The sequence below is a fragment of the Mytilus galloprovincialis genome, chromosome 10, assembly GCF_965363235.1.
Source record: "Mytilus galloprovincialis chromosome 10, xbMytGall1.hap1.1, whole genome shotgun sequence".
NCBI classification, from domain to species: Eukaryota; Metazoa; Mollusca; class Bivalvia; order Mytilida; family Mytilidae; genus Mytilus; species Mytilus galloprovincialis.
The window spans coordinates 13,263,020-13,287,140 of NC_134847.1; the positions used below are offsets into that span (position 1 = coordinate 13,263,020).

General features: G+C 32.1%; 1 protein-coding gene and 1 long non-coding RNA gene across 2 annotated transcripts; one reads left to right on the top strand and one right to left on the bottom strand.

Annotated features, from left to right (window-relative positions):
- The first annotated feature begins 322 nt into the window (after positions 1-322).
- LOC143049140 (uncharacterized) lies at positions 323-1,170 on the top strand. Its single transcript, XR_012970083.1, has 2 exons — positions 323-391; positions 1,013-1,170. It is a non-coding gene; the product is annotated as an uncharacterized LOC143049140 (long non-coding RNA).
- Positions 1,171-11,984: 10,814 nt separating this feature from the next.
- On the bottom strand, positions 11,985-14,516 carry LOC143049876 (neuropeptide CCHamide-2 receptor-like). The gene has a single exon (XM_076223639.1). It carries the CDS (start codon positions 14,129-14,131, stop codon positions 12,977-12,979), a length of 1,155 nt encoding a protein of 384 aa, XP_076079754.1. The 5' UTR covers positions 14,132-14,516; the 3' UTR covers positions 11,985-12,976.
- Positions 14,517-24,121: the final 9,605 nt, after the last annotated feature.

A 24,121-nucleotide genomic window follows, 5' to 3' on the forward strand; every position in this document is an offset into this window, starting at 1 on the left:
GGTACAAGTGGAATATACATATACGATACGGAAATTCCATAGCTGTCAATACAACATAGTAATTAAATGGAACAGGCATAGAAAAGAGCAAAATGACAAAACTTCCGAACTCCATTAGAAATTCAAAATTCAAAACAAAAGTCCCTTATCAAACTGCAAAATCAAGCTCAAACACATCAAACAAACGGGAAATTACTGATATTTATATGAAAAAAAAATTAGTACCTAGAATCTATTCTTCTAGAATATCTTGTATTTTTTCTGAAGTTGATACGAAATATTTATCAATTATATCTTAGTTTGTTTATTCTGATGAACTGTTTTTTAGAAAAAAGACGATACGTTCTTTTACATAACCCTGGTTCAGCTCAGACACTGGTAACGTTTTATCGTAAGTATAGCAGCTGTAATCTATTGAAACCCGAGTTAGTTGAGAAATGTTCATCCCATCTGTAAGTGACGTTGGTATATTGCTTTTATGGTGAGTGAATTTGTAATTTCAAAATTTAAATCATCTAGCTTGTCAAAGATTCTGATACAGAGATGACCGTTTATGTCAAAATCGAGATACAAGTCTAAAAAAGGGGACAGAGGATACACGACTGTTGTTTCTTTAACTTCTAACTCTGGATGATATGAAATAAGAAGCGCAACTGTCTATAAATTAAATCATGATATGAACAACCCATACATTGGAAGTAAGGTTCATGTAATAGATAGTGTATCAGAAACGAACGTGTAACTCTAAATGTACATGCAGATAAAGTAATGTTATTTCATACCGTGTATCTGACATGTATAATACTACTTTATATCAGTCTATAACAAAGCTGTTCACCCATATTTTACTTTTATTTTTATTTTATTTTTTCTGTCCGTGTGTTTTGAATATGATTTGATTTTTTGTAATTATAATGATAATCATAATGTTCGTACAATCTAAACCCATGCAATCATGAATGCAACTGTTCAACAACAACAAAAAAGATGTATTTTCTTTTTCCATTTGCAGAAGTCTGAAATAAGAAATTATGCCCTAAGATTACTCGTCAAGTAGAGGTTCAACATAATGCATGTATGCACCAACCCGTACATGTACGCTACCACAAAGTCACAACCAGGAACACGATAAAACCTGGAAACAAGTGATATTGACACAGTGGACATGAGGTATAAATATATGAAAACGAGGTAAACGTTAATACTCAAAATTAGAAATTCGAAGACCAGCAGATAACGCCATGGAAGAAATAAATACGACCAGAGATAAACAACATTCTACAAAACATAAAAACTAGATACAGAGCAACACACAAGCCAAATAAAAAGTTCAAAAAACCGAGATTTTAAGGTGGTACCTAACACTACAGGGAAATAACTCTGTAAAATCAGCCAAACGTTTTAATAACGTTGTGTTGTAAAGGGAATATTAAGCTTCTCAATAGTCAAAAATGGTGTTGGTCAATCTGCTATATAACCAGTGTAATTTTTCTGATAAAATGGTTGGTTCAAAATTTTTGAAATTTATATATTTTGGTTAAAAGGTCAAAGTAATTACTTTGTCCAAATTTTATGAAAATTAAACGAGCCAAATTAATTTTAGTGAAAGTGTTGGGTACCACCTTAACGATCTAATCGGCAAACCTCTGCTGATTTCTCTATAGCCTTCAACTAACTTTATGATCTATCGATATGTGTCGAAGGTTCAAAAATCATCTAAATCATGATGGAAACTAAAATGGCGTTATGATTTATATCGTAATTGTTCGTAATCTTACTGTAAGAAGGAATAAGGAACAGAATTTTACCTATTATATCAATCATGCAATTCTCCATAACGATCCTGGTGTAATGTTCTATATCATTGCAGGCCTGAGGGTAAATAGGGGTCGCGGAAAGTATATGAAGTCCGATTTAGGAAAGAATGGATTATAAACTATCTCTTATTTGTTTTGGTTTTTTTTTTGTATTTTTTTGTTAAAGAAAGGGGAAAAATCTTCCACTATGTATGGCAAAAAATATTCCCAGGCGACCGTCGGTCTACGAATCAAGTTGGATTTTGTTAAATTCTGATACAAGATCTAGCTAACGGAAGTCTTTTTATAGATTAGGCGGCAATATTGGTATCCTCTATAATTACTAACGAATATCGGCATCCTCTTTTTTTACAATGAGAGCAACGAAGAAACGTCCATAGTTTATGAGTTGAGAAATGTCTTCCAGTACCTAAAATGAATATAAAAGACATTTCCTTGTAGACAGTGCAGATTGAACTGTTTGTTTTAAACGTAAATTTCAAGCTAAATTTAGAGCGTCATTGACGCAATGGAGTATAACTACTAAGGAGAAAAACAAAATCAAAAACACTTTAAAAACAGCGATAAAATAACATTACTGACTTCCAAATTAGGTTAATTCTTATATTATTATATTTGGAAGTATAAACAATGGTTGATTGCATAGATTGTAACTTTTTCAATGAAACATACACACTTAATTATTTAAATCTTTTCCTCGACGTCATAACACGTTATTTAATCTTTAAATGTAATATTCAAGATACAATATTTTATATAGTTTAGTTTCCTTATTTACTTATCTTATGTATTCGATTTACTATTTATTTTTTATCTATTTTAATAGGTATGTTTTGTATATTAAGAATGTTGTATAAGAGATCGTGTGCTTTCATAGTTTTTTTTTATCGTGTGATTGCTTTCATCTTAATTTAGAAAAAAAGACGTTCTTTGACAAAACCCGGATTTATCAACTCTGCTCAGACGATGATGACGTTTTATAAGTCTGAGAAACCACTCCAAGCTCTTGAATACCAAATGAGTTGTTGAATGATTATCCAATATGCAGGTGAAGTTCGTGTATTGCTGCAGTGTTGGGTTGTTTGGTTTTTGTTTTTGTTTTTGTTTTTTTTTGGGGGGGGGGGGAGAGGGATTTATAATATAGAAGCTAAAATGATCTGGCTTGTCAAAGATTCTGATACAGAGGCGACCACTTATGTGAAAACTCTCTATAACTGAAATCATGATATGAACAACCCATTGGAAGTAAGGTTCATGCAATAGATAGTGTATCAGAAACGAAAGTGTAACTCTAAACCTACATGCAGATACTGCATGGTATGTTATCTCTTCAATGAATCTGACATATATTATATTTATCAGTATCTAAGGTGGTACCTAACACTACAGGGAGATAACTCTGTAAAATCAGCTAAACGTTTTAATTACGTTGTGTTGTTTAGGAAATATTAAGCTTCTCGTTGATCAAAATAAGTGTTTGTCAAACTGTTATATAACCAGTGTAATTTTTCTGATAAAACAGTTGGTTAAATTTTTTTGAAATTTTTATATTTTTGTCAAAGGGTCAAAGTAAATACTTTGTCAAAATTTTATGAAAATTAAACGAGCCAAATTAATTTTAGTTGAGGTGTTGGGTACCACCTTAACAAAGATGTACACTCATTTTTCTTTCAGTGTGCAAGTACCCGGTGCTTACTGAATATGATTTGAATTTTTGCAACTATAAAGAATATTTTTTTTATATTTTACAATCTGAACACATGCAATCATGAATGCCACTTTTCAAACCAAAATGTAGATGTATTTTCTTTTTCAATTGAACAAAGTTGGTAATAAGAAATGATGCCCTAGGATTGCTTTCCAAGTAAAGGTTTAACATAACCTTCAATGCACCAACCCGTACATGTACGCAACTAAAATGTCACATCCTGTCGTAAGTGTCGAAATCAGTAACACAATATACCGAGAAAATAAGTTGAATTGTTAACATGGGGGATAAATATGTGAAAGAGAGGCGAAAGATGCTAAAATGAGATTCAGAATTATAAGTCGTAGACAAACAGATAAGACAATTGAAGAAAACTATGAAAATGAACAAAAGACAAACAACATTATACAATATAAAACATAGTAATATAGACAGAGCAACACAAGCCCAATAAAAATACCGAGCTGATATTAGTTTATTCGGTAGGATACGTAAAATATGCACCACAAAGATATAGTGTTTTAGCGTTAATGTCAGTAAATTCAAATTTCAGAAGTTGAGACCACGACGATTTAATGGCAAACCTCTGCAGATTTTGCTAACTCTAACTTTCAGTCTAAAATCTGTCCAGATTTGCCAAAGGTTCAACGATTATCTAAATCCTGGAGACAGTCGAACTAAATAGAAGATTCAATTTCAGTCGTAGTTGTTCGGAATCTTACTGGAACGATAAGAAGGGATAAGAGGAAGAATTTTATAATTATATCAATCATGCAATTTTCCATAATAGTCATGGTGTATTATCCTATAAATGTGCAGACCCGTGGGTTAATAAGGGTCAAGGAACGTTTCAAAGGCCGATTTAGAACATGATGGATTATAAACTATCTTTCACTTGGTTTTTTTTAAAGATGGAGAAAAAAAATCCGACTACTTAGTCTTCGCAAGAAATTTTCCCAGGCAACCCTGGGTCTACGAAGCAAAATTGTTAAATTCTGATACAAGATCAGGCTTACCGACGTCTTTTTATTTAGTTCAGTCGGTAATGTAGGGATACTCTATAAATAACGAAGAACGGCATCCTCTTATTTTGAAATAAGACCAACAGAGAAAACGTCCATATTTTATGAATTGTTAGACGTCTTCCAATTCATCGGCACCTTGAATGAAATAAGAGAGATCTTCTTATAGATAATGCAGCTTGAATTGTTGGTTTTAAACATAAATATCAAGCTATATTTAGAGCGTCATTGACGCAAAAGTGTATTTCTACTAAAGAGAAAAACAAAATCAAAAATACTTTGGAAACAGCGATAAAATAACATTACTGACTTCCAAATTAGGTTAATTCTTATATTATTAGATTCAGAAGTATAGACAATGGTTGATTGCATAGATTGTAACTTTTTCCATGAAACATACACACTTAAAGTTATTTATATCTTTTCCTCGAAGTTATAACACATTTTTCAATCTTTTAATGGAATCTACAATATATAAGATAAATTAATGGTGTTGCTTTAAACTAAAATGTCTATTTTATCTCGTAGACGTTTACTGATTTGGGTGTTAAAAGATAGCCATTGAAAGTAAGGTTATTGCAATGGATCAGTTAATGGAATGTAAGTATTATACGGTTTGGGGTTTTCTCATTGTTGAAAGACGTGTGGTTGATATGATTACTTACGTCCACTTTATTTGAACTACATCTCCTTGTTTTATATAGATATAGGAAGATGTGGTGTGAGTGCCAATGAGACAACTCTCCATCCAAATAACAATTTATAAAAGTAAAGTCTAGGTCAATGTACGGCCTTCAACACGAAGCCTTGGCTTACACCGAACAACAAACTATAAAGGGTCCCAAAATTACGAGTGTAAAACCATTCAAACAGGAAAACCAACGGTCTAATCTATATAAAAAACGAGAAACGAGAAACACGTATAAATTACATAAAACACGACAACTACTGTACATCAGATTCCTGACGTAGGACAGGTGCAAACATTTGCAGCGGGATTAAACGTTTTAATTGTACCAAACCTTTTCCCTTTTTCTGAAACAATAGCATAACATCACAACATAGAAAAACACACGATAAAATTATATAGGTAGTTTCTATAAGTTATTTACTTATCTTATGTATTAAAATTTTCTATTCATTTGTTTATAATTTTTTAAAAGATATATTTTGTATATTATAGATGTAGTATAAGACATATAAGAGATCGTGTGCTTTCGGGGTTTTTTTTATTGTGTGTTTGCTTAATTTAGAAAAACAATACGTTATTTGATATAACCCGGATTCATCAACTCTGCTCAGACAATGAGGAAGTTTTATAAGTTTGAGAAACGGCTGCAAGCTGCTGAATACCGAATACATTGTGGAATGTTTATCCAATATGCAGGTGAAGTTGGTATACTGCTGCAGTGGTTGGGGTGGGGGTTATAATTTCGAAGCTAAAATTATCTCGCTTGTCATAGATTCTGATACAGAGGTGACGGCTTGTGTGAAAATGGAAATATAAGTCTGAAAATAAGGCGGAGGATACAGTGTCTGTTGTTTCTTTAATTTCTAGTTTTGGAGGATAAAAATTAGAAAAGCAACTCTCTAAAAGTGAAATCATGATATAAACAACCCATTGGAAGTAAGGTTCATGCACTCGATAGTGTATAAGAAACGAACGAGTAACTTTAAATGTACATGCAGATAATGTTGTGTTATTTCATACCGTGTATCTGACATGTATTATACTTATTAGTCTTGATCTATAATATTGATGTAGACAAAGTATTTTTTCTACATGTAGGTGTATACTGAATATGATTTATTTTTTTGTGACAATGACAAACATATATACATAAATCAGAACATATGCAATCGTGAATGCAGCTTTTTAAACAAAATCAGATAATTTTTTCTTTTTTCTTATAACAAAGTCGGAAATAAGTTATAATGCCCTATGATGACTCTCCAATTAGAGGTTCAACATAATCTTCCACTATATGTATAAAACCGTTCGTATATGTACGTTACTACAAATTCACATTAAGTCGTCAGTGCTAGCCAGGAACACTATAACACCGGTAAACAAGTAAAATTGACACAGCGGACATGCGGGAAAAAGATAATATTTAGTGTACATGAAAGAGAGGCGAAAAATACTAAAAGGATATTCAAAATTATAAGGCAGGACAAACAGATATTGACATGGGAGAAAACTAAAAACGACCAACAGTCAAACAACATTCTACGGAACAAAACATAGAAACTAAAGACAGAGTAACACAATCCCTATAAAAAGACACGGTGATATTCAATTTAGTGTCTACGGAAGGATAAGCAAAATCTGCTCCTCAGAGATATAGTATTTTAGCGTTATGCTACTGTCAGTAGAATTTCAGAAACTGAGACTTTGATGATCTAATCGGCAAAACTGACGAGATTTGCCTACGGTTCATCCATCATCTAAATCATGATGGAAACTGTCGAACTAAATAGAAGTTGTGATTTCGGTCGTAATTATTCGTAATCTAACTAAAATGGTAAGGAGGGACGAGGAGCAGCATTTTACCTATTATATCAATCATGCAATTTTCCATAGACAGTGCACCGTGAATTGTTGGTTTTAAACAAAAATATCAAGCTTAATTTAGAGCGTTATTGACGCAAAAGAGTATTACTACTGAAGAAAAAAACAAAATCAAAAATACTTTGGAAATACGATAAAATAACATTACTGACTTCCAAATTAGGTTAATTCTTATATTATTAGATTTGGAAGTATAGACAATGGTTGATTGCATAGATTGTAACTTTTTCCTTCAAACATTCACACTTAAAGTTATTTTAATCTTTTCCTCGACGTTCTAACATTTTTTTTTTTTAATCTTTTAATGGAATCTACAATATAACTAACATATATCGATGGTTTTGCTTTAAACTAAAATGTCAATTTTACCTCGTAGACGTTTATTTATGTTGGTGCTAAAAGATAGCCTCGATCAGTTAATGGAATATAACTATCAGTCGGGTTTTTGACTCATTGTTGACGGCGTTGCGGTTGCCTACAACTGCTTTCATCCACTGACTTTATTTGAACTTTAGCGACTATTTGTTTCATTGGCAATCATACCACATCTCCTTGTTTTTATATAGTTTAGTTTCTAAAAGTTATTGTAAATGACAGTAATCACTTATCTTATGTATTCAAATTTTCTAAAAAAAAAGAATATTTCTTGTATACTACATTTATAATATACAAAATATACCCTAAAAAAAGAATATTGCTTTTTTTAGGGTATATTTTGTATATTATAAATGTAGTATAAAAGATCATATCCTTTCAAAGTTTTTTTATTGTGTGTTTTCACAATTCCCAATTTAGTACAAGGATAATTAGATATCGGATCCCTTTAGTTTTTGGTCACGTGCATTTTCCTTTGATACCCGGATGTTGTCTGCTATAGATCCTCATTTGTAGGTCTTCGTATATTCAGAATTCTCCATATAATTTACTAAAACGAACTGTTTCAAAACCTTTAATCGTTCGCTTACAAGTAATATGAGACACACAAAAAAAACGATAATAACCGTAAAAAAAGTTGTGTTTCTTTCTAAATGTTCGTCATTCAGAAAGAAAAAAAACAGATTTTTTTAAATATTATTTATACCCTACCTACCTCATGTACCTGTTTGTCGTGTTTAACGGTAGAAGTGAATTTAAGCTCTTTAATGCGGTCATACCCACCTTTTATATGTTTATATATTTTAAATCTACCTTCTTCTAGAAAAAGTTGATTGTTACAGTATTCAAAACGCTAAGATTTTTTTCTATCCTCAGGTGTATAGATTGCTATAGGGGTAAATTCAGTAAAAAAATTTCCCATTGACTTTAATGCTAGTCTATGTATGGAATTAAATTTATACCTGATTTACCTTTAAAAATTGAAAACTTTCATATAACAATCATGAAAGTACAAATGTAGCCCTATCTTTTGCAAAAATAAAAACATAGGGCCATGCGGCATTTTTCGGCATTCACATGGCCTTGTTTACAAACAATGTTGATTCGCACTGAATTCCTATACTGACCCCCATTACTTTTCAATCCTGTAGTAAAAAAAAATAGTACATAATTCAGTGTTCAGCATTTATTTTTTTTTTTTTTTTTTCAACTCTAGTTTTGATCCATCTGCCAAAAAATATTTATCACAAACATTATCTACCAATCAGAAGAGCATATGACTTCTGTGTTATACAGAAAGCTCTCCCCTAAATGGGCGGTCCCTGATGACGTATATTTATTTACTGAATTACCCCTTTAGTTTTCCAGACCTTTCAGTTATCAATGCTCTTCAACTTTCAGTTTAGTATTGTTTTTGGAATTTCAAACTGTTTTGATTCGAGCGCAAATGATGAGTCATATGTAGAAGAAACTCTGGTCAAGACTACGTTGGATATAATAGCCTGGTATATTTGATAAGTTTTTAATAGTTACTAGAACACACCCGCGAAATCGCGGGCTTTCAGACCGTGGTTGAAAGTATGTAAAGTGTTGTAGGAAGAATTTTGTTTTAATGACTTGAGAATTTCAGGAAAAGTATCAAAAGTCATAGGTACTTGGGGACAGGAAAATGATTTTTTTTTTATCCCTCCTCCTTCATTTCCATAATTCCCATTTTTTTTTCTATTAATTTCATTATGAACATACATTTAGTATATTATGAACATTCAAGTCAGGAGCCTGTAATTCAGTGGTTGTTGTTTGTTTATGTGTTACATATTTGTTTTTCGTTCATTTTTTGTACATAATTTAGGCCGTTAGTTTTCTCGTTTGAATTGTTTTACATTGTCATTTCGGGGCCTTTTATATCTGACTATGCGGTATGGGCTTTGCTCATTGTTGAAGGCCGTAAGGTGACCTATAGTTGTTAATTTCGGTGTCATTTTGGTCTCTTGTGTAGAGCTGTCTCATTGACAATCATACCAAATCTTCTTTTTTGTAATTAATGAATTTTTGTAAAAGATTTAATGACTGGAGAATTTCAGAAAAGGTATAAAAAGTCATAGGTACTTTGGGACAGGATAATTGTTTTTCTAGCCCGGCTACTCCTTTTTCCCCAAAAATTCCTATTTTTTTTGTTTGTTCTCTATTAATTTTAATAACACATGAATAATTTTAACGCTTATCTGTATATTATAAACATTCATAAAGGGGCCGGGGGGGGGGGGTCGGAGGGGTCCCGATTCCGATATCCCGGGCTTAAAAACATGAAATCCCGACATCCCGAAATTCCGAGCTTAAAAACACCCGATCCCGACGTCCAGAAAAAGGTCCTGTATTCGTAGTATATGTATGTTAAAAACGCAAACCGGAAGTCTAATCTGACTTAAAATTTCGTCCAATGACGGAAACATATCCGGACGCCTTTTTTCTCGTTTTTCTCCCAAAATAACTCAATCTGAATAATCATATGAATGGATGACAAAGGCGACTATGCACTTTACCTATAGGACACAGAGGCATGATGATTAATTTATTGTGGAAAGAAGAGAAGCGACACCCAAAATGAGGTCTTCTCGTTTAATAGTATAGAATATATAACTTTACGTAAACCTTGTCGAACTTTCTTCTCTATGTAATCAGTTTATTTACATGACTTTTGTGTACAATCTATCTTTTATTACTCCCGATCATTCTTTTTTATCCGATTCAAATGTTCATATTTAAAGGTTATCACTATCACATAACTTTCCAACATTAAGCTATCAATTCCGCCGAGACTTAGATATCTATATATTACAGTTGCATAAATGGTTGATAAGATAACTAAAACATATCTTCGAATATCCGTTTAAGATTTATTATAATTGGCACAATTATCCACTTTGTGATTTAAATTGCTTGTTTTAATAACACATTTTTTATCGTGTAATTGAAATATATTCGTTATTTACTACGTCCTTTAAACACGAAAGATATATAATATCAGTCTGTTTCTTGGATTAAAAAAAACGTTGATCTAAATAATTTTCATAATAAAAGGTGGGAATTAGTAATTTAAACAGAAAGTAAATATATCGCAATTTCTTCAAATTGGTTCGGGCATTTGTTGCTATATCTTGTCATGACTGCGCACCGGTATTATGCGGATTTAGTATATTTTCTTTGTAAACAAAACACATGTTCGTGATGCATCACCCTCGATGTTTATTGCAGTTTTTGTTGTATTATGTTCTGTGTATAAATATTTTAGGAGTGTCGTATAACTGTTAAAACAATATAAATCCTGTCTTAACGTATAATCAAGTAAAAACTATATGCATGGCACGTGCGGTCTAAATAAATGTTTTCTGCATGATGATAATTATATATATTATATATACTTTTTTAATGTCCTGCTTATAAAAAATCATCTTAATCTCTTTTTTAATTTTGTTTTTTAATAATTTATCATAACATTAACGGTAATATTCTTTAATCTAAAATAGTTTCCAAAATTGAATAACAGAAATCTGTTGATGGAGTTCTTTTTTTCCAATGAAACATTTACTTCGAACAAAAGTTTTGAACATAATGTAAATTACTATTTCCTTTTTCAGAACCTAGTGATGATAGGGTATCATTGTTAACAAAACAAACTGATCAGAATAAAATAAACGATATATATAAGGTAAATGTCTGACAACTGTCATCTTTAAAGATGTGTATACATGTATATGAGGCTTTGAACTGGAATGGGTCGAAGCTTTACAGATCGCCTCAACATTTGCATGCTGAATACAAAAAGATACTTAAAATTTCTAACATCGATCTTATTTTGTTTGTATACTGGAGCTATATTTGGGACTGCAATAATAGTCTTTGAAATAATTAAACAATCACACAATAAAAATATCTTCGTGAATCTACTTGTGAATACCAATATAAGTGTCAAGACGTGATATTGACACGATAAAAAAGGTATCTACTATTTAAATAAGGTTTAACTCCGTATAATGGTAAAGTTGATTATACATTACTTTTGCTATTCTTTTGTGTCCGTTTCAGTCATGTGTCTCCTATCGTTTCTCAGACATAGAATCATTTTAAACAGTGTGGAAAACCCAATCAACTATGACATGAGCGCGCCAAGAAATTGTCTTGTCCACGCTGCTTTGCAAATGATTCTATTTACGATTTTAAATTGTTTAAGTTTGAGCTTTCATTGGTGAAGATAAAGCTAGAAAAGCTTTTCGGACGCATGAAATTTTTAAAACCTTGAGTACTTTTGTTACTGTTTATTGTCATTTTATGAAACAAAAGAAATTGTATCAGCGGTAGCTTAAGATAATATCTTTGTAACATAAGAACTGTCATTTTGGTTATTGTGGTGTGCAAGCAATAAAAAACATCCGTCTATATAACATTCAAGATGATAATAGGATGGCAAATTATCAAATATACATTAAGACTAATTGTTTTCAGATTTAATTACATAAGAACAAGTGTACCCGCAACTGCTAAAACAATTATTTCCCAGTACTCAGTAACATAAATATACATATAATACACCGGTACTAACATATAACTACTTACTGGAACATATCCATAACTTTATAATTAGCTTGAGTGGATGTCAAGAATGTTTTACACTCAGTTTAATTATACCATTGATTTGAACGACAGATGATGGAAGGAATGTTACACTGTTATTTTCTAGTAGTTCTGTGCTATTACAACCCATCCATCAATTATATGTGATGAATTCCACTGACATGAATATACTCTTCTCAAGTGTTCTGATACGATATAAGTATACGTTGCAACGAATATGTATTAGTCAATCGGGTAATTTACTCGGTTTCGCTTCGTGTATAACAAGCCTGTATTACGTTAAGAATTTTTCAATTAGCTGTCTGTTTCTTGTTAAACTAGTAATATGCATGTTTTTATTGTTCCATTTAAATAAATCACTTCTTTTCTTCCTTCAAGTTCATATGCGATGAAATTACTATCTCTCGATTTAAAAGAGAGTTTCAATGGCAGAACTTTTACTTCTGAAGAGTTTTGCTGTTAAATATTACTGTTAACTGTTATATCTTATGGGTTAAATAGAACTTAACCTTTTTATAAAACAAAATTTACATTCACAGAGTATTGTTTCTGAGGATGTACTGATAGATTCCTCCTTCATGCAGAGCACCCTACGGCAGGTCCGAGGGTATAGTGGAATTCATGTACACTGAATTTTCAATTGAGTGTCTCATTGATTTGATGAAGATTCCTCTTTTACTTTATTGCTAATCCCTAATATTTTGTGTTATTAAGTGGAGATAACTCTCTTTGATCAGTACGAGTTGTCTCGCTTAAATAAAACAAACTCTCAAGCCTTCCTAGTTTTTAGGCGTTTGTTTGATTCCCTTGGTGATTTGCTGTAATCATGGTACAGCAAGCACATTTCTAGTCAGAATTCCGAATTAGATTTAACCATAGTCATTGATGTGCTTCCGCGGCGAACGGTGCTATTAAAGTTTGTCAGGGCAGAAGTAGAGTCACGTGTTCTATATCGGGATCGAATACAGCAACGGAATAAATACCGATTATAGTACTTCCGGAACTGACTGCTGAGGAAATATAAAGCATACGGGTTCACACACGAGTAAGCGTACATGAAACAAATACTGACAACTTTGAAGATCATCCAAAACTCTGTAAATCCTTCTTCATCGTACGCGTACCACAAAACATAAATGTGACGTGGTAACCAACAGATTACAAATAAAACAACAAACGACAACACAACTTTGGCTACCTTAAATCTAGCCTCGATTTGACGTTGCTGTTGAGTGTTCATCCCTTGTCCCAAAGTAGCTTCGCATGGCAACTGTCGACTGCTTTTCACTAAAATTCTTGCCATTAAAATGTAAAAGCAGCCGATAATAAATAATGGAATAATGAATAATATAAATAGACGAATTACATTTCTTACTCTGAGGAAAGAGATACCATAATCGTTATATGGAACTTCGTGACAAAACGTGAGACCACCAGGTTGGATGACCAGTGTGTAACTGACGGCATCGGATATAGCGATAAGTGCAGAGGCAACCCAAATAACAATCACAACAACGGCTATTTTGAGACTCGGTTTCCCTTTGTGTTTACTCATTGGATGGACTATTGCCACGTAACGATCATAACTGAGTGCCGTAAGTGTAAAGATGGAAACTCCTAGGCTCAGTGTTTGTAGATAAGCATTTAATTTACAGAAAAATGCATTGAACGGATATTCTTTTGTTCCAAACACAATGGCCATGTACGGAACTGAAAATATCAACAACAGAAGGTCTCCAATTGATAAATTAACTATCAAAGTGTTCGGAACGTTGCGTAGTAATTTGTTACGAAGGACGATGTACACCAAAGTTCCGTTTCCGGTAACACCAACTATCATAAACAACACAAAGATAATTGGAACGATAATTTTTCTCAGTTTATCTTCTGCTGGCCGGGTGTCCATGAATTGACAACAAGAATTGTTAAGAAAAGTTGCTGAATCATTGTAAATACATAAACAAGCGTCAGTAAAGTTACTACTTACGGTTGATAAGTCGGACATTATTATTTCCGTATTGCTTAAATCCGTGTTTGGTTTTAATTTTCTTTAAGAAAAAGAATTTTGTAAACTTTTATACACTTTTGTAATCCAAGTAAAATGAAACACTTTTTTTCCTTTTCATAAAGCGTTAACTGTTGTTATCAAAGTGTGTGGCATTTGACCAAAGTGTTGTCACTTTCTTACACATTATAATGGAGTTTTCTCTACATACAGATATTCATTCATCAGTAAATGTCTAAAATCTTTCTTATGAACTCCAGATACGTTGATTACTTATAATATTTTTCAGCAAAGACGATGTAATTATTTCCGAGAGTGTACGATTGGCTCCTCGCTATAGAGAATCACTGATTAGTATGGTATTGAACTGTTTGTATTAGTACTTAACAAGTTGTAAAAGGCGGGCAGAAGGAGACATCAAGATAAGCTAGAAAAAATCATTTAATATCATTGGCTAAAATAAAATTGAATGGTGTTGTAATAATTTGTCATTGGTTATCCATCAGTGAAAATGAAATTATAAATAGTACAAACTTGATAAGAAATATTTGTCGAGTATATGATAAACTATGTGCTACTTTGGGATTTGTTTGATTCTATTGCAGAAATTAATCTAGGGGTATATTTATTAAAAGTTAAACTAAATAAATCATCCTACGTCAGTTGATAAATTTTAGCACTGTGATTAATTGAAATGTAAAATGTAGAAATATTACCATATAAATTGTGTTCGACCCCTTTCTTGGTTAAGAGTGTTCGCTCTCTAATTCCAGATAACAACTTTTAAAATACTATGATAAATTGTAAGTAAACCGAAAAACGGTACTTAACAAGCAGGAAAAATGAAAGGTTAACTGGTCCACACATTGGCACTTTTTTTTATCTTTCAAATGCTATGAAAAATTAACAAGATTTAATAAGATTTAAGAAAATGTCCTTTTAAACTGTATGTTTTAAAATTACGAAAAAAAGTAAGGTTCGGCTAACAAATTTTGTAATGGCACTACAAGGATTAAACTAAAGAATTCCAAATATCTGAGAAAACTTCAAAAACCAGATCAGAGGACATCATTAGAGCTTCAACGATTAAGGAATCATTAAAGAGAGGTTGATTTCAAGTAATATTTTTACACAAGCGCAAAATTATTTTTTTTTTTTCGCACAGCCTATACAATGGTTTTTGTCTTTCTTAAAAAGCATGCATTATGAAATTAAAGCGGGGATGAGCAAAAGGTTCACGCATATTTTCATCCTATCCAAATTTATTCATAGACATTTTTTCACCGCAGTTTTTAACACATTTTTTTTCCAAAAAATATTTGTAAAAACAAATATTCAGCACCTTTCCATCAAAATCCGCACACATATGATTTGGTTCCTATCACAGCGTTTAGAGAAGTTCAAGTGCTGATAAAAACAAGCGTATCATACGGGTTACTTGTTCTACCGTAAATGCATCGGTTAAGTAGTTACATTTTCTGATGGTTTTGCGATGCAGAATGCTCGCGGAATTTTTTAGAAATGACGTCATGTCAGAAATATACATGATAATTCATCACGTAACTAACCTTTCATAGCGGAAGAAGATACTAGTATGTGAACCGATATTCACATCCGGGAAATTAAAACAGACAAGTCAATAACATAATAGTGTTTCTTGCAGCTTTTGAAAAGGGCAGGGTATTTTTTTTCTCAGGGGCACTTTAAGCACATTTGGTTACATATTAAGGGCATCCAGTTTGCATGGAGGACTACACTATTAGGGCATTCTTTACATATAGATATAAAGGCACTGTAATGGATAGGGATTTAATCGAGTATACCATTGTTTCATACTTATTGGTAAGAAATAAAGATATGTATATTACTATTAGTTTGTTAAACTTATTGGTAAGAAATAAAGATATGTATATTACTATTAGTTTGTTAATTGAATTCCTTTCAGACATAAACTTATCACTTCTAAACTCAACTTATAGAATCTTTATCATGTGCATTGTGCATGTTCAACTGCCTCATTTCAACCAATAACTTCTATCATAAACTATTATACATTTAATTTTTAGTTTACATATTAATCAAAATCAGACTTTTTAAATGAAATATGCAAGAACTCAACATTGCTGTCTATCTTAAACTATGTATTTTCTAACTGTATATTTATAAATATTTTCAGGTCAGGGTATCATTCGATTTTGTAAAACTTCTGTCAGAATATAGTCAGTTAAAATTCACCTCTGAGCCCACAACACTCTATCAAATATTTGACTACTTAGCCTGCAACGATTAATCACGGGAAGGAGAGTTATTTTAAGAATTTTGAAGTTTGATTTTTCACTTTCTTTAAACTTAAATAAATGAGACATAAAAACAATAAATTTTACAAACTACTAATCCGTTATTGAATTTAACAATAACTTTTAAAATGTAATTAATTAAATTTTATTTGAAAAGATAAAAAATGATAAAAAAACGAAATTAGCATTTATATCTTGCCTGACTGGTCTTCAAAGACACCCCTTAAAATGTTGTTAAAAGATCGAGTGGTTTTGAAATGCATGTGTGTATATAATTATGAAAGCCCGATGTAGTTAATATATACTGTTTGCAACACTTTGAATGCACTTTGTGCTTCACGTGCTTCTTGCAAATTAGACGAGTCAAAACATGAATCCATTATTACAGGGGTTTTTTTCTGTTGTGTTGTTGCACCACTGTCTCAGGGGGCCCGGTCTCAGGTATTTTAAAGTGAGAGGGTTGAAATCACCCGATGGTTTAACAATGTAAAATTAGTTGTTGTCTGTTTTATTTGTTTTTCATTCATTGATTTTAGCATAAATCTGGCTGTTGGTTTTCTCTTTTGATATTGTTTCATAGCTTATCATACTAAGGCCTTAAAAGGTGGTACCAAACACTACAGGGAGATAACTCTATAAAATCAGCAGAACGTTTAAATGACGTTGTGTTGTTAAGGAATATTAAGCTTCTCAATGATCAAAATAAGTGTTTGTCAAACTGTTATTTAACCAGTGTATTTTTTCTGATTATACGGTTGGTTCATGTTTTTTGAAATTTTTATATTTTTGTCAAACAGTCAAGGTAAATACTTTTTCAAAAATTTAACAAAATTAAAAAAGCCAAATAAATTTTAGTTAAGGTGTTGGGTACCACCTTAAGACCTTATAATAGACGTATATAACTATGTGAGAATTGCCCGTCGTTGAAAGCCGCGTGTTGATTTATAGCGTACTTTCACGTCATATATAATCTGTTCAATAGATTATACTAGTAGATGTCTTATGGACAATTACATCACATCTCTCGATTTTGTTTAAAGGTTCACTCTATAACACATCTGATACCTATCTCAATTGACTATAGAATTGTCGGTTTTACTGCCAGACGTCGGTAATTCTCTCCGGGCATTCCGGGTTCGTTCATCGGGAAAAGACTGACAGACAATGAAATAGACAATAGCGCTGGAAGTGGTGTTAGACACCAATAATTAACCGATAAGTTTAGCCCATAGATTTCCAACGTGTCCAAGGTGGTCCTTAAGTTCAGATAGTTTAAACTTAATACGACTAACTTATCCTTTAAAATGTATGTGAATTATTTAAGGTCATAAAACTGTATTAATCATTTCACTATACAAATAAAAAAACTTCCTATCCTTTTTGTCAAAATTTGGGAAAGTTAACCAATATGAAAAATAAACAGTTATTAAAACCCGTTAAGTTTATTTACATGGTTCAAATGAGTTTCTGACCACATTGAACCCATCACATTTATTATATTATTGATTTAATATTCCAAGCTTCTTAAGTTACATCATTAACCTAGCATGTCCTAAAAAAACGTCTTCAAATCAATTTCCAATCAATTACTTAAAGGATCTTTTTAATAATTTGCAAAGACATTCTTCAGTAATGATAAATTTCCCATAAATTTTACGACGACAATTATAAATGTAAGTGTCAAAACTGTCCATAAAATTTGCTTGATTCATTTGGTAAATAAATGATTATCGCTATCACGATTTAACATGCTGTTTAAATGTGATCGATTTCATGCTCAATTAATTCAAGTGCTTATAAGAATCTTAAATATTATTAACTAGAGCGCTATGAAATCTCTTTAAATTGCAATAATGCGTTCAAGAACGGCTGTCTTTAACAATTGGTAAACACTTGATCACTTAAAATGAGCCGTTACAGCATTAACACAAAATTACATCTTATCTTTAAGTAGAACAGTGAAATTAACAGGTATCTACAAGAAACTGATATGTTTTCGTTTAAGTGTTGTAGGCCAAAACCGTTTCTAAATGAACATTTTAAAGAAATTTAGTTTAAACATATTTTATTTGCAAAAGAAGCAAGAAAGATTGGACACAAGTTATAACAACATTTTTTAAAAAGAAATAAATACAATTTTAATTTTGATTTTAATTATTTGCTCAAAGGGGCTTTGACTATGAGATATGTAAAAAAAACTAGAATATGATTTTGTTTGTTTCAATCATTAATACAAGTGAAATAATAAAATAATTATTCGTTTTAGCAGCCAATTTGGTTTATATTTTTTTAAGATAGGTAAAGAAATTTAAACATCGCTGATGAATTATACACTTGCAAGTGAATAATTTGACCTCATTGAATCCGTATTCATGTGACCTTCAACTTAAATTATTAGCCCTGGGCAGTCTTCGGAAGTCCTCTCGATAATTGATAAGATGGCGTCTAGACTAAATAACACGAAATTCTGACATATTTTATCGAGTACATGCATTGTTAACTGTTTATTTCAGACTTATTGTAATTTGGTTATACATTTTAGTATGTTAGAAATCAAAAAAGAAGAATTGAAGTCAATCGCTAAACATGAATTTGACAGCTATTGCCAATTTAGAGTCTAGTGGGAAATAATTCGTTCATATAAAGGACAAGACATTAATGATTAACAATGATTAAAGACTCAATTCATAGCAATTTTACATTGTTCTGTAAAATACACGTTGTTTGCTTGACTTTTCTTTTGATACATGATAAACCGATTTTCGTATTTTTATTTATTTTTTTTTTCTAGAAAGGTTTCAGGCGATTCACTCAATAAAACTGTCAAGGTAGTAACATTTTCCAACTTGTAGAAATTATAACAAATCATAGAGCTATGGAAACGCTATAGAGCCATGTTATTGTCAATAATCAAAACAACATTTCCCCCAGACAGTGATAATTTTCTTTAGAACGTAAGTTCTATCATTAGAATCGCCAGTAAAATTAGCATCTAACAATGATTACATAGTCTGAAAGTAATTGAAATCACTAGAATTCCGTTGTTTAAATGTATAGGTGCTTTTTAAAGGACAGAACTTATTTTCCAGAAAAGAAGTACTAATTCATGAGGGGGAGGACAGGGGGGTACCCTTCTCCCTTCTCTCACCCCTCTTCTCCTTTCTCCTACCCCCGTTCTCCTTTCTCCCATTAGAATAAAACATCTCCTTTTGAGATATTTTTTTCTTGAAATATTAGATTATTTTTTAAAAGGAGAGATATTTTATTTTTTCTCCTTTCTCCAACTTTTTCTCCTTTCTCCTACCCCCTTTCTCCTTTCTCCCATCCCCTTTCTCCTTTCTCCTACCCCCTTTCTCCCTGTCTCCCTTACCCCTGTCCTCCCCCTCATTCATTGAAAAAAATAACATTATTTTAAAAATAAGAGTATACAGTCATTCATCTTTAAAAGGCCTCACAATCTGTTTTTGTAAAAGTACGATCATTGCTTTATCAAGTTACCCAGTTTATATTTTTTAAACTCTCTTTACAGTGCATGGACATAAGTATTCGTCAACCGCAATTTCACATAAAATCCTTTTTCATAGTGACAACATAAAGTCGATAGTGCTAGGATATTTTAAATTACATGCCAGGTGTTGAAAAATACAGAATTGTTTGAATTGATGTGTGAATTCTATTTGTTGGGGACGAGAACATTGTCAAATTAGTAATACTTACACAAGGTTTGTTCTATAACAGATGCGCATGCCCAACGGCGGGAAGTTTTTAATGGCTTTAGAACAGACTCAACATGAAGTTTTATTGAATTATTAAATAAGACCATTTACATTTCCTTGTACATATAATTACCAAGGATTGTTAACGTTACATACAGACTGACATTCACTCTCTCTTCTACAATATACAATAGAGGCAATTCAGAGCTTGGTAAATAAAATATCAGAATAATACGTCTTTTCCTAAAGACCTAGGGTTGCCCTAGAGCATAGAGCCTGACACACACTCTCTCTTCTACAAAAGAGGGACGAAAGATACCAAAGGGACATTCAAACTCATAAATCTAAAACAACGCCATGGCTAAAAATGAAAAAGAAATACAAACAATAGCACACATTACACAACATAGAAAACTAAAGAATAAACAACACGAACCCCACCAAAAACTAGGGGTGATCTCAGGAGCTCCGGAAGGGTAAGCAGATCCTGCTCCACCTGTTGATTATGTGATAACAAATCCGGTAAATAGTCTAATTCGGTAGGTCACATTCATGAAAGGGAAGGGGATTGTAGTTACAACGAAAGGAACATATCCGATATCATTTGTGAAACGGTTATTGCATAACGGTCAACCAACTCGTGATGGCGTCCGTAAAATTTACGAAGGGATGATTTCAACTTCACCATTTGGAACTCTTGGTTTAATAGCTTCCTTGTGAGCAGCAACCCTCTATCAAGAAAATCATAATAGGAAATGCAAGCACGGGAATATCGTATCAATTGGGAGATATATACTCCGTATGCAGGTGTTGCTGGAATGTTGCTACTTAGAAATGGAAAGTTCACAATTGGAAAGCTAAAATAATCTCTTTTGTCGTAAAGTTTTGTTTTCAACCGACCCTCATTGTCAATTTCTAGATGTAAGTCAAGATATGAGGCCGACTTAACTGTATCTGTATTATCCTTTATCTCTAGCTCAATTGGATAGATGCGTTCCGCATAGTCACCAAATTTTGAGTTATTTAGTGAAAGAACATCATCTATATAGACTGACATTCACTCTCTCTTCTACAATATACAATAGAGGCAATTCAGAGCTTGATAAATAAAATATCAGACTAATACGTCTATTCATAAACACCTAGTGTTGCCCTAGAGACGGTCTTCAGGAATAAACACATGTTTGTGTATCAACTTTGTTAGAAGGTTGCGGTCTCGTTAATATATCCCGTCATCTCTTTTCCCTTCGAAGGTACAAAATAATCAAGAGGACACAAAGCAAAAACAAGCAATTAAAACTAATCTGCAACATATACAAGACACAAGAAACACAAAATTAATATTTGCATTGCTGTAAAACGAGCTAAGCATATAATTGCAAGTAACAATTGTATACTAGAAATGTAATTTTGTTAAAACTTCGCACATTAAACATGTTAACTGCGGCATGGGCGTTGAAGGTCGTATGGTGACCTATAGTTGTTAATTTCTGTGTTATTTTGGTCTTTTGTGGAGAGTTGTCTCATTTGCAATCATACCACATCTTCTTCTTTTATAAAACGAATTATACTAAAACCTTGTCTACAGCATGACATGAAGCATTGCTGTATGTGGGTTCAATGCTCTTGAACTTCGTACTTTATTTGGCCTTTTTAACATTTTTTTTATTCGAGCGTCACTGATGAGTCTTTTGTAGGCGAAACGCGCTTTCTGGCGTTTATATACAATTTTAATCCTGGTATCTATGATGAGTTTATTATATATTTTTGAAATGACAAGAGATCATGAATCCTTGAGCTCTTTCGCAGTTTCATCGTATGGCTTAATGTTCCAACTGGCTCTGGAACCTTTGAGCAATGTTCTGATGAGGCTCCTCACTCCACTTATAGGGCTCAAATCAGGTACCGATGGTTTGGTTGCGAAGTCTAGATGCAAGGTAGGGATAGGTTAAAGGAACATAAGGAAATGTCGAGTCCGTATCATTACCCCAATGTATGTAAAAGAGGGACGAAAGATACCAAAGGGATAGTCAAACTCATAAATCTAAAACAAACTGACAACACCATGGCTAAAAATGAAAATTGGTGCATACATGTCTGAAACCTTAAAAGTCTCAAATGTATGTATGTGACACAAACATCTTTTTTTTAGATATATAAACCTATTAACCTTTATATTTAATAATCATTTTTACAAAGACAAGTGCCTGTGTGTGTGGAGGGTAGTATGGGGTTGAACTTTATAACTAATGTATTTTTGTGTGTATGTGTCTTTAAATAGTAGTTTAATCTTATATTGAAATAACCTATATCTTTTTGTAAATTGTATACACCTGATCATGAGCTTCAAACAATTGACAATGTTTCATATGGTCTTCATATCAAAAAAAGTTACTTTCTCTCTTTCCCTGAGATGTTGATAGTTGACTTTCTTAAAAAATAAAATATCAAACTTAATTGCACAATAACAGATTGAGTTTAGCCCCGTTGGTACACATGTACGTACAATGTATAGTCAGCAAAGTAGAATCAGAAAATACACGTTTGTTAAAGATAACATCGATTTACTTCGGATTTTGAAAAACTTATTTGTAACTCCCAGACTGTCAGCATGATATGTAGTATATATAAAGTTTTGTAGATATCCAATTTTACCAAGTTTGCCATTTAATCCCGTGCAGTCTCATAAATACATGTTCCATCGTTTGAGCCCTTTAGACTACTGATATTTGAAAATTTTCATTCTAAATATCGTGTTCTTGAAAGTTATTGCAAATAGTGTGTGTGTGTTAAATAAAATTTTAAAAAACCCACAAAAAAGTATAATGTTGGACCCTTTGGACCTCAATAAAGACCAATTTGATAACGAGGCCCGAAATCCCAAATCGAAAAAACGGTTAGACTCATTATATCAAAGAAAACCATTGCATCATTTTTTTGTTGAAACCAAACAGGTTTCATTTGTTTACCCTTATTTGGACTTACTTTAAAACTAAGCTAAAAACCGAAAATATAAATCGGGCCCAAAATGTTGAATATTAGGTTAGATTCACTAGCATATCAAACAACCCCAAGAATTCCAGTTTGTTGAAATCAAACAAAAAAGGTATATTAATTTGACGACAACATCGATATATCGCCGCATTTGTTTGCGGTGACATAAATATAACAAAACATTTAACATTTTACTTTAAAAATTAAAATAATTACTACCCTTTTTAGGGTAAACAACGATTGTAATCGAAACAAATAGATAATTGGTTCTTGGGTGGGGACACTTTCAGTCTTATTACATTATCTGGATACCGTCAGTATCATGAGTATGTGCCTGTCAGCAACATTGTGTATTCATCTGTTTACAATACAGTTTATACATTCTAATCGGCATCATCAACAATTAACATATTTTATTAATTTGTTTACATCCTCAGATATAACAAGATAGGTATAATATTGACAAATCTCTCAAAACAAATGTAACAAATTAAATATAGCTACACGAAAAGTAGTCTTGAACATTTCAAATTAAGTAGTCTGAGGTGTTTGGATAAATTTTCTTTCTGTTCTGTGTAAACATTTAGAATAAGTTTTTATTACTGTTTACACATTCGGAGGATTCAACCAAAAAGCAAACGTATTATCGTGCCATAAAAATACTTATAATAGTTTTGAGTTTTACAGAATTTCGTACACGGTGAAACATAACCCAAACTACACTTGTACACTTAGTACAGTCATGCTTGTTATATATACGCGATTATTCTTTAAATTGAAAAGATAAGTATTGCTTGCAAGTTGGTGCAACGAGACGCATTGTTATAGTAATAAGTCAAGTTGGACTTTTAATTTATAGCTTGATTCATCTTATTTTTCGCTGGCTTATTGTTCGTTAGCTTGAGTCTGGTTCTGTTTGTCCATTGTTTTCCCCCTTTTTCGTCAAACCAACCGCAGTGAGACGAAAGATTACTATCATTATC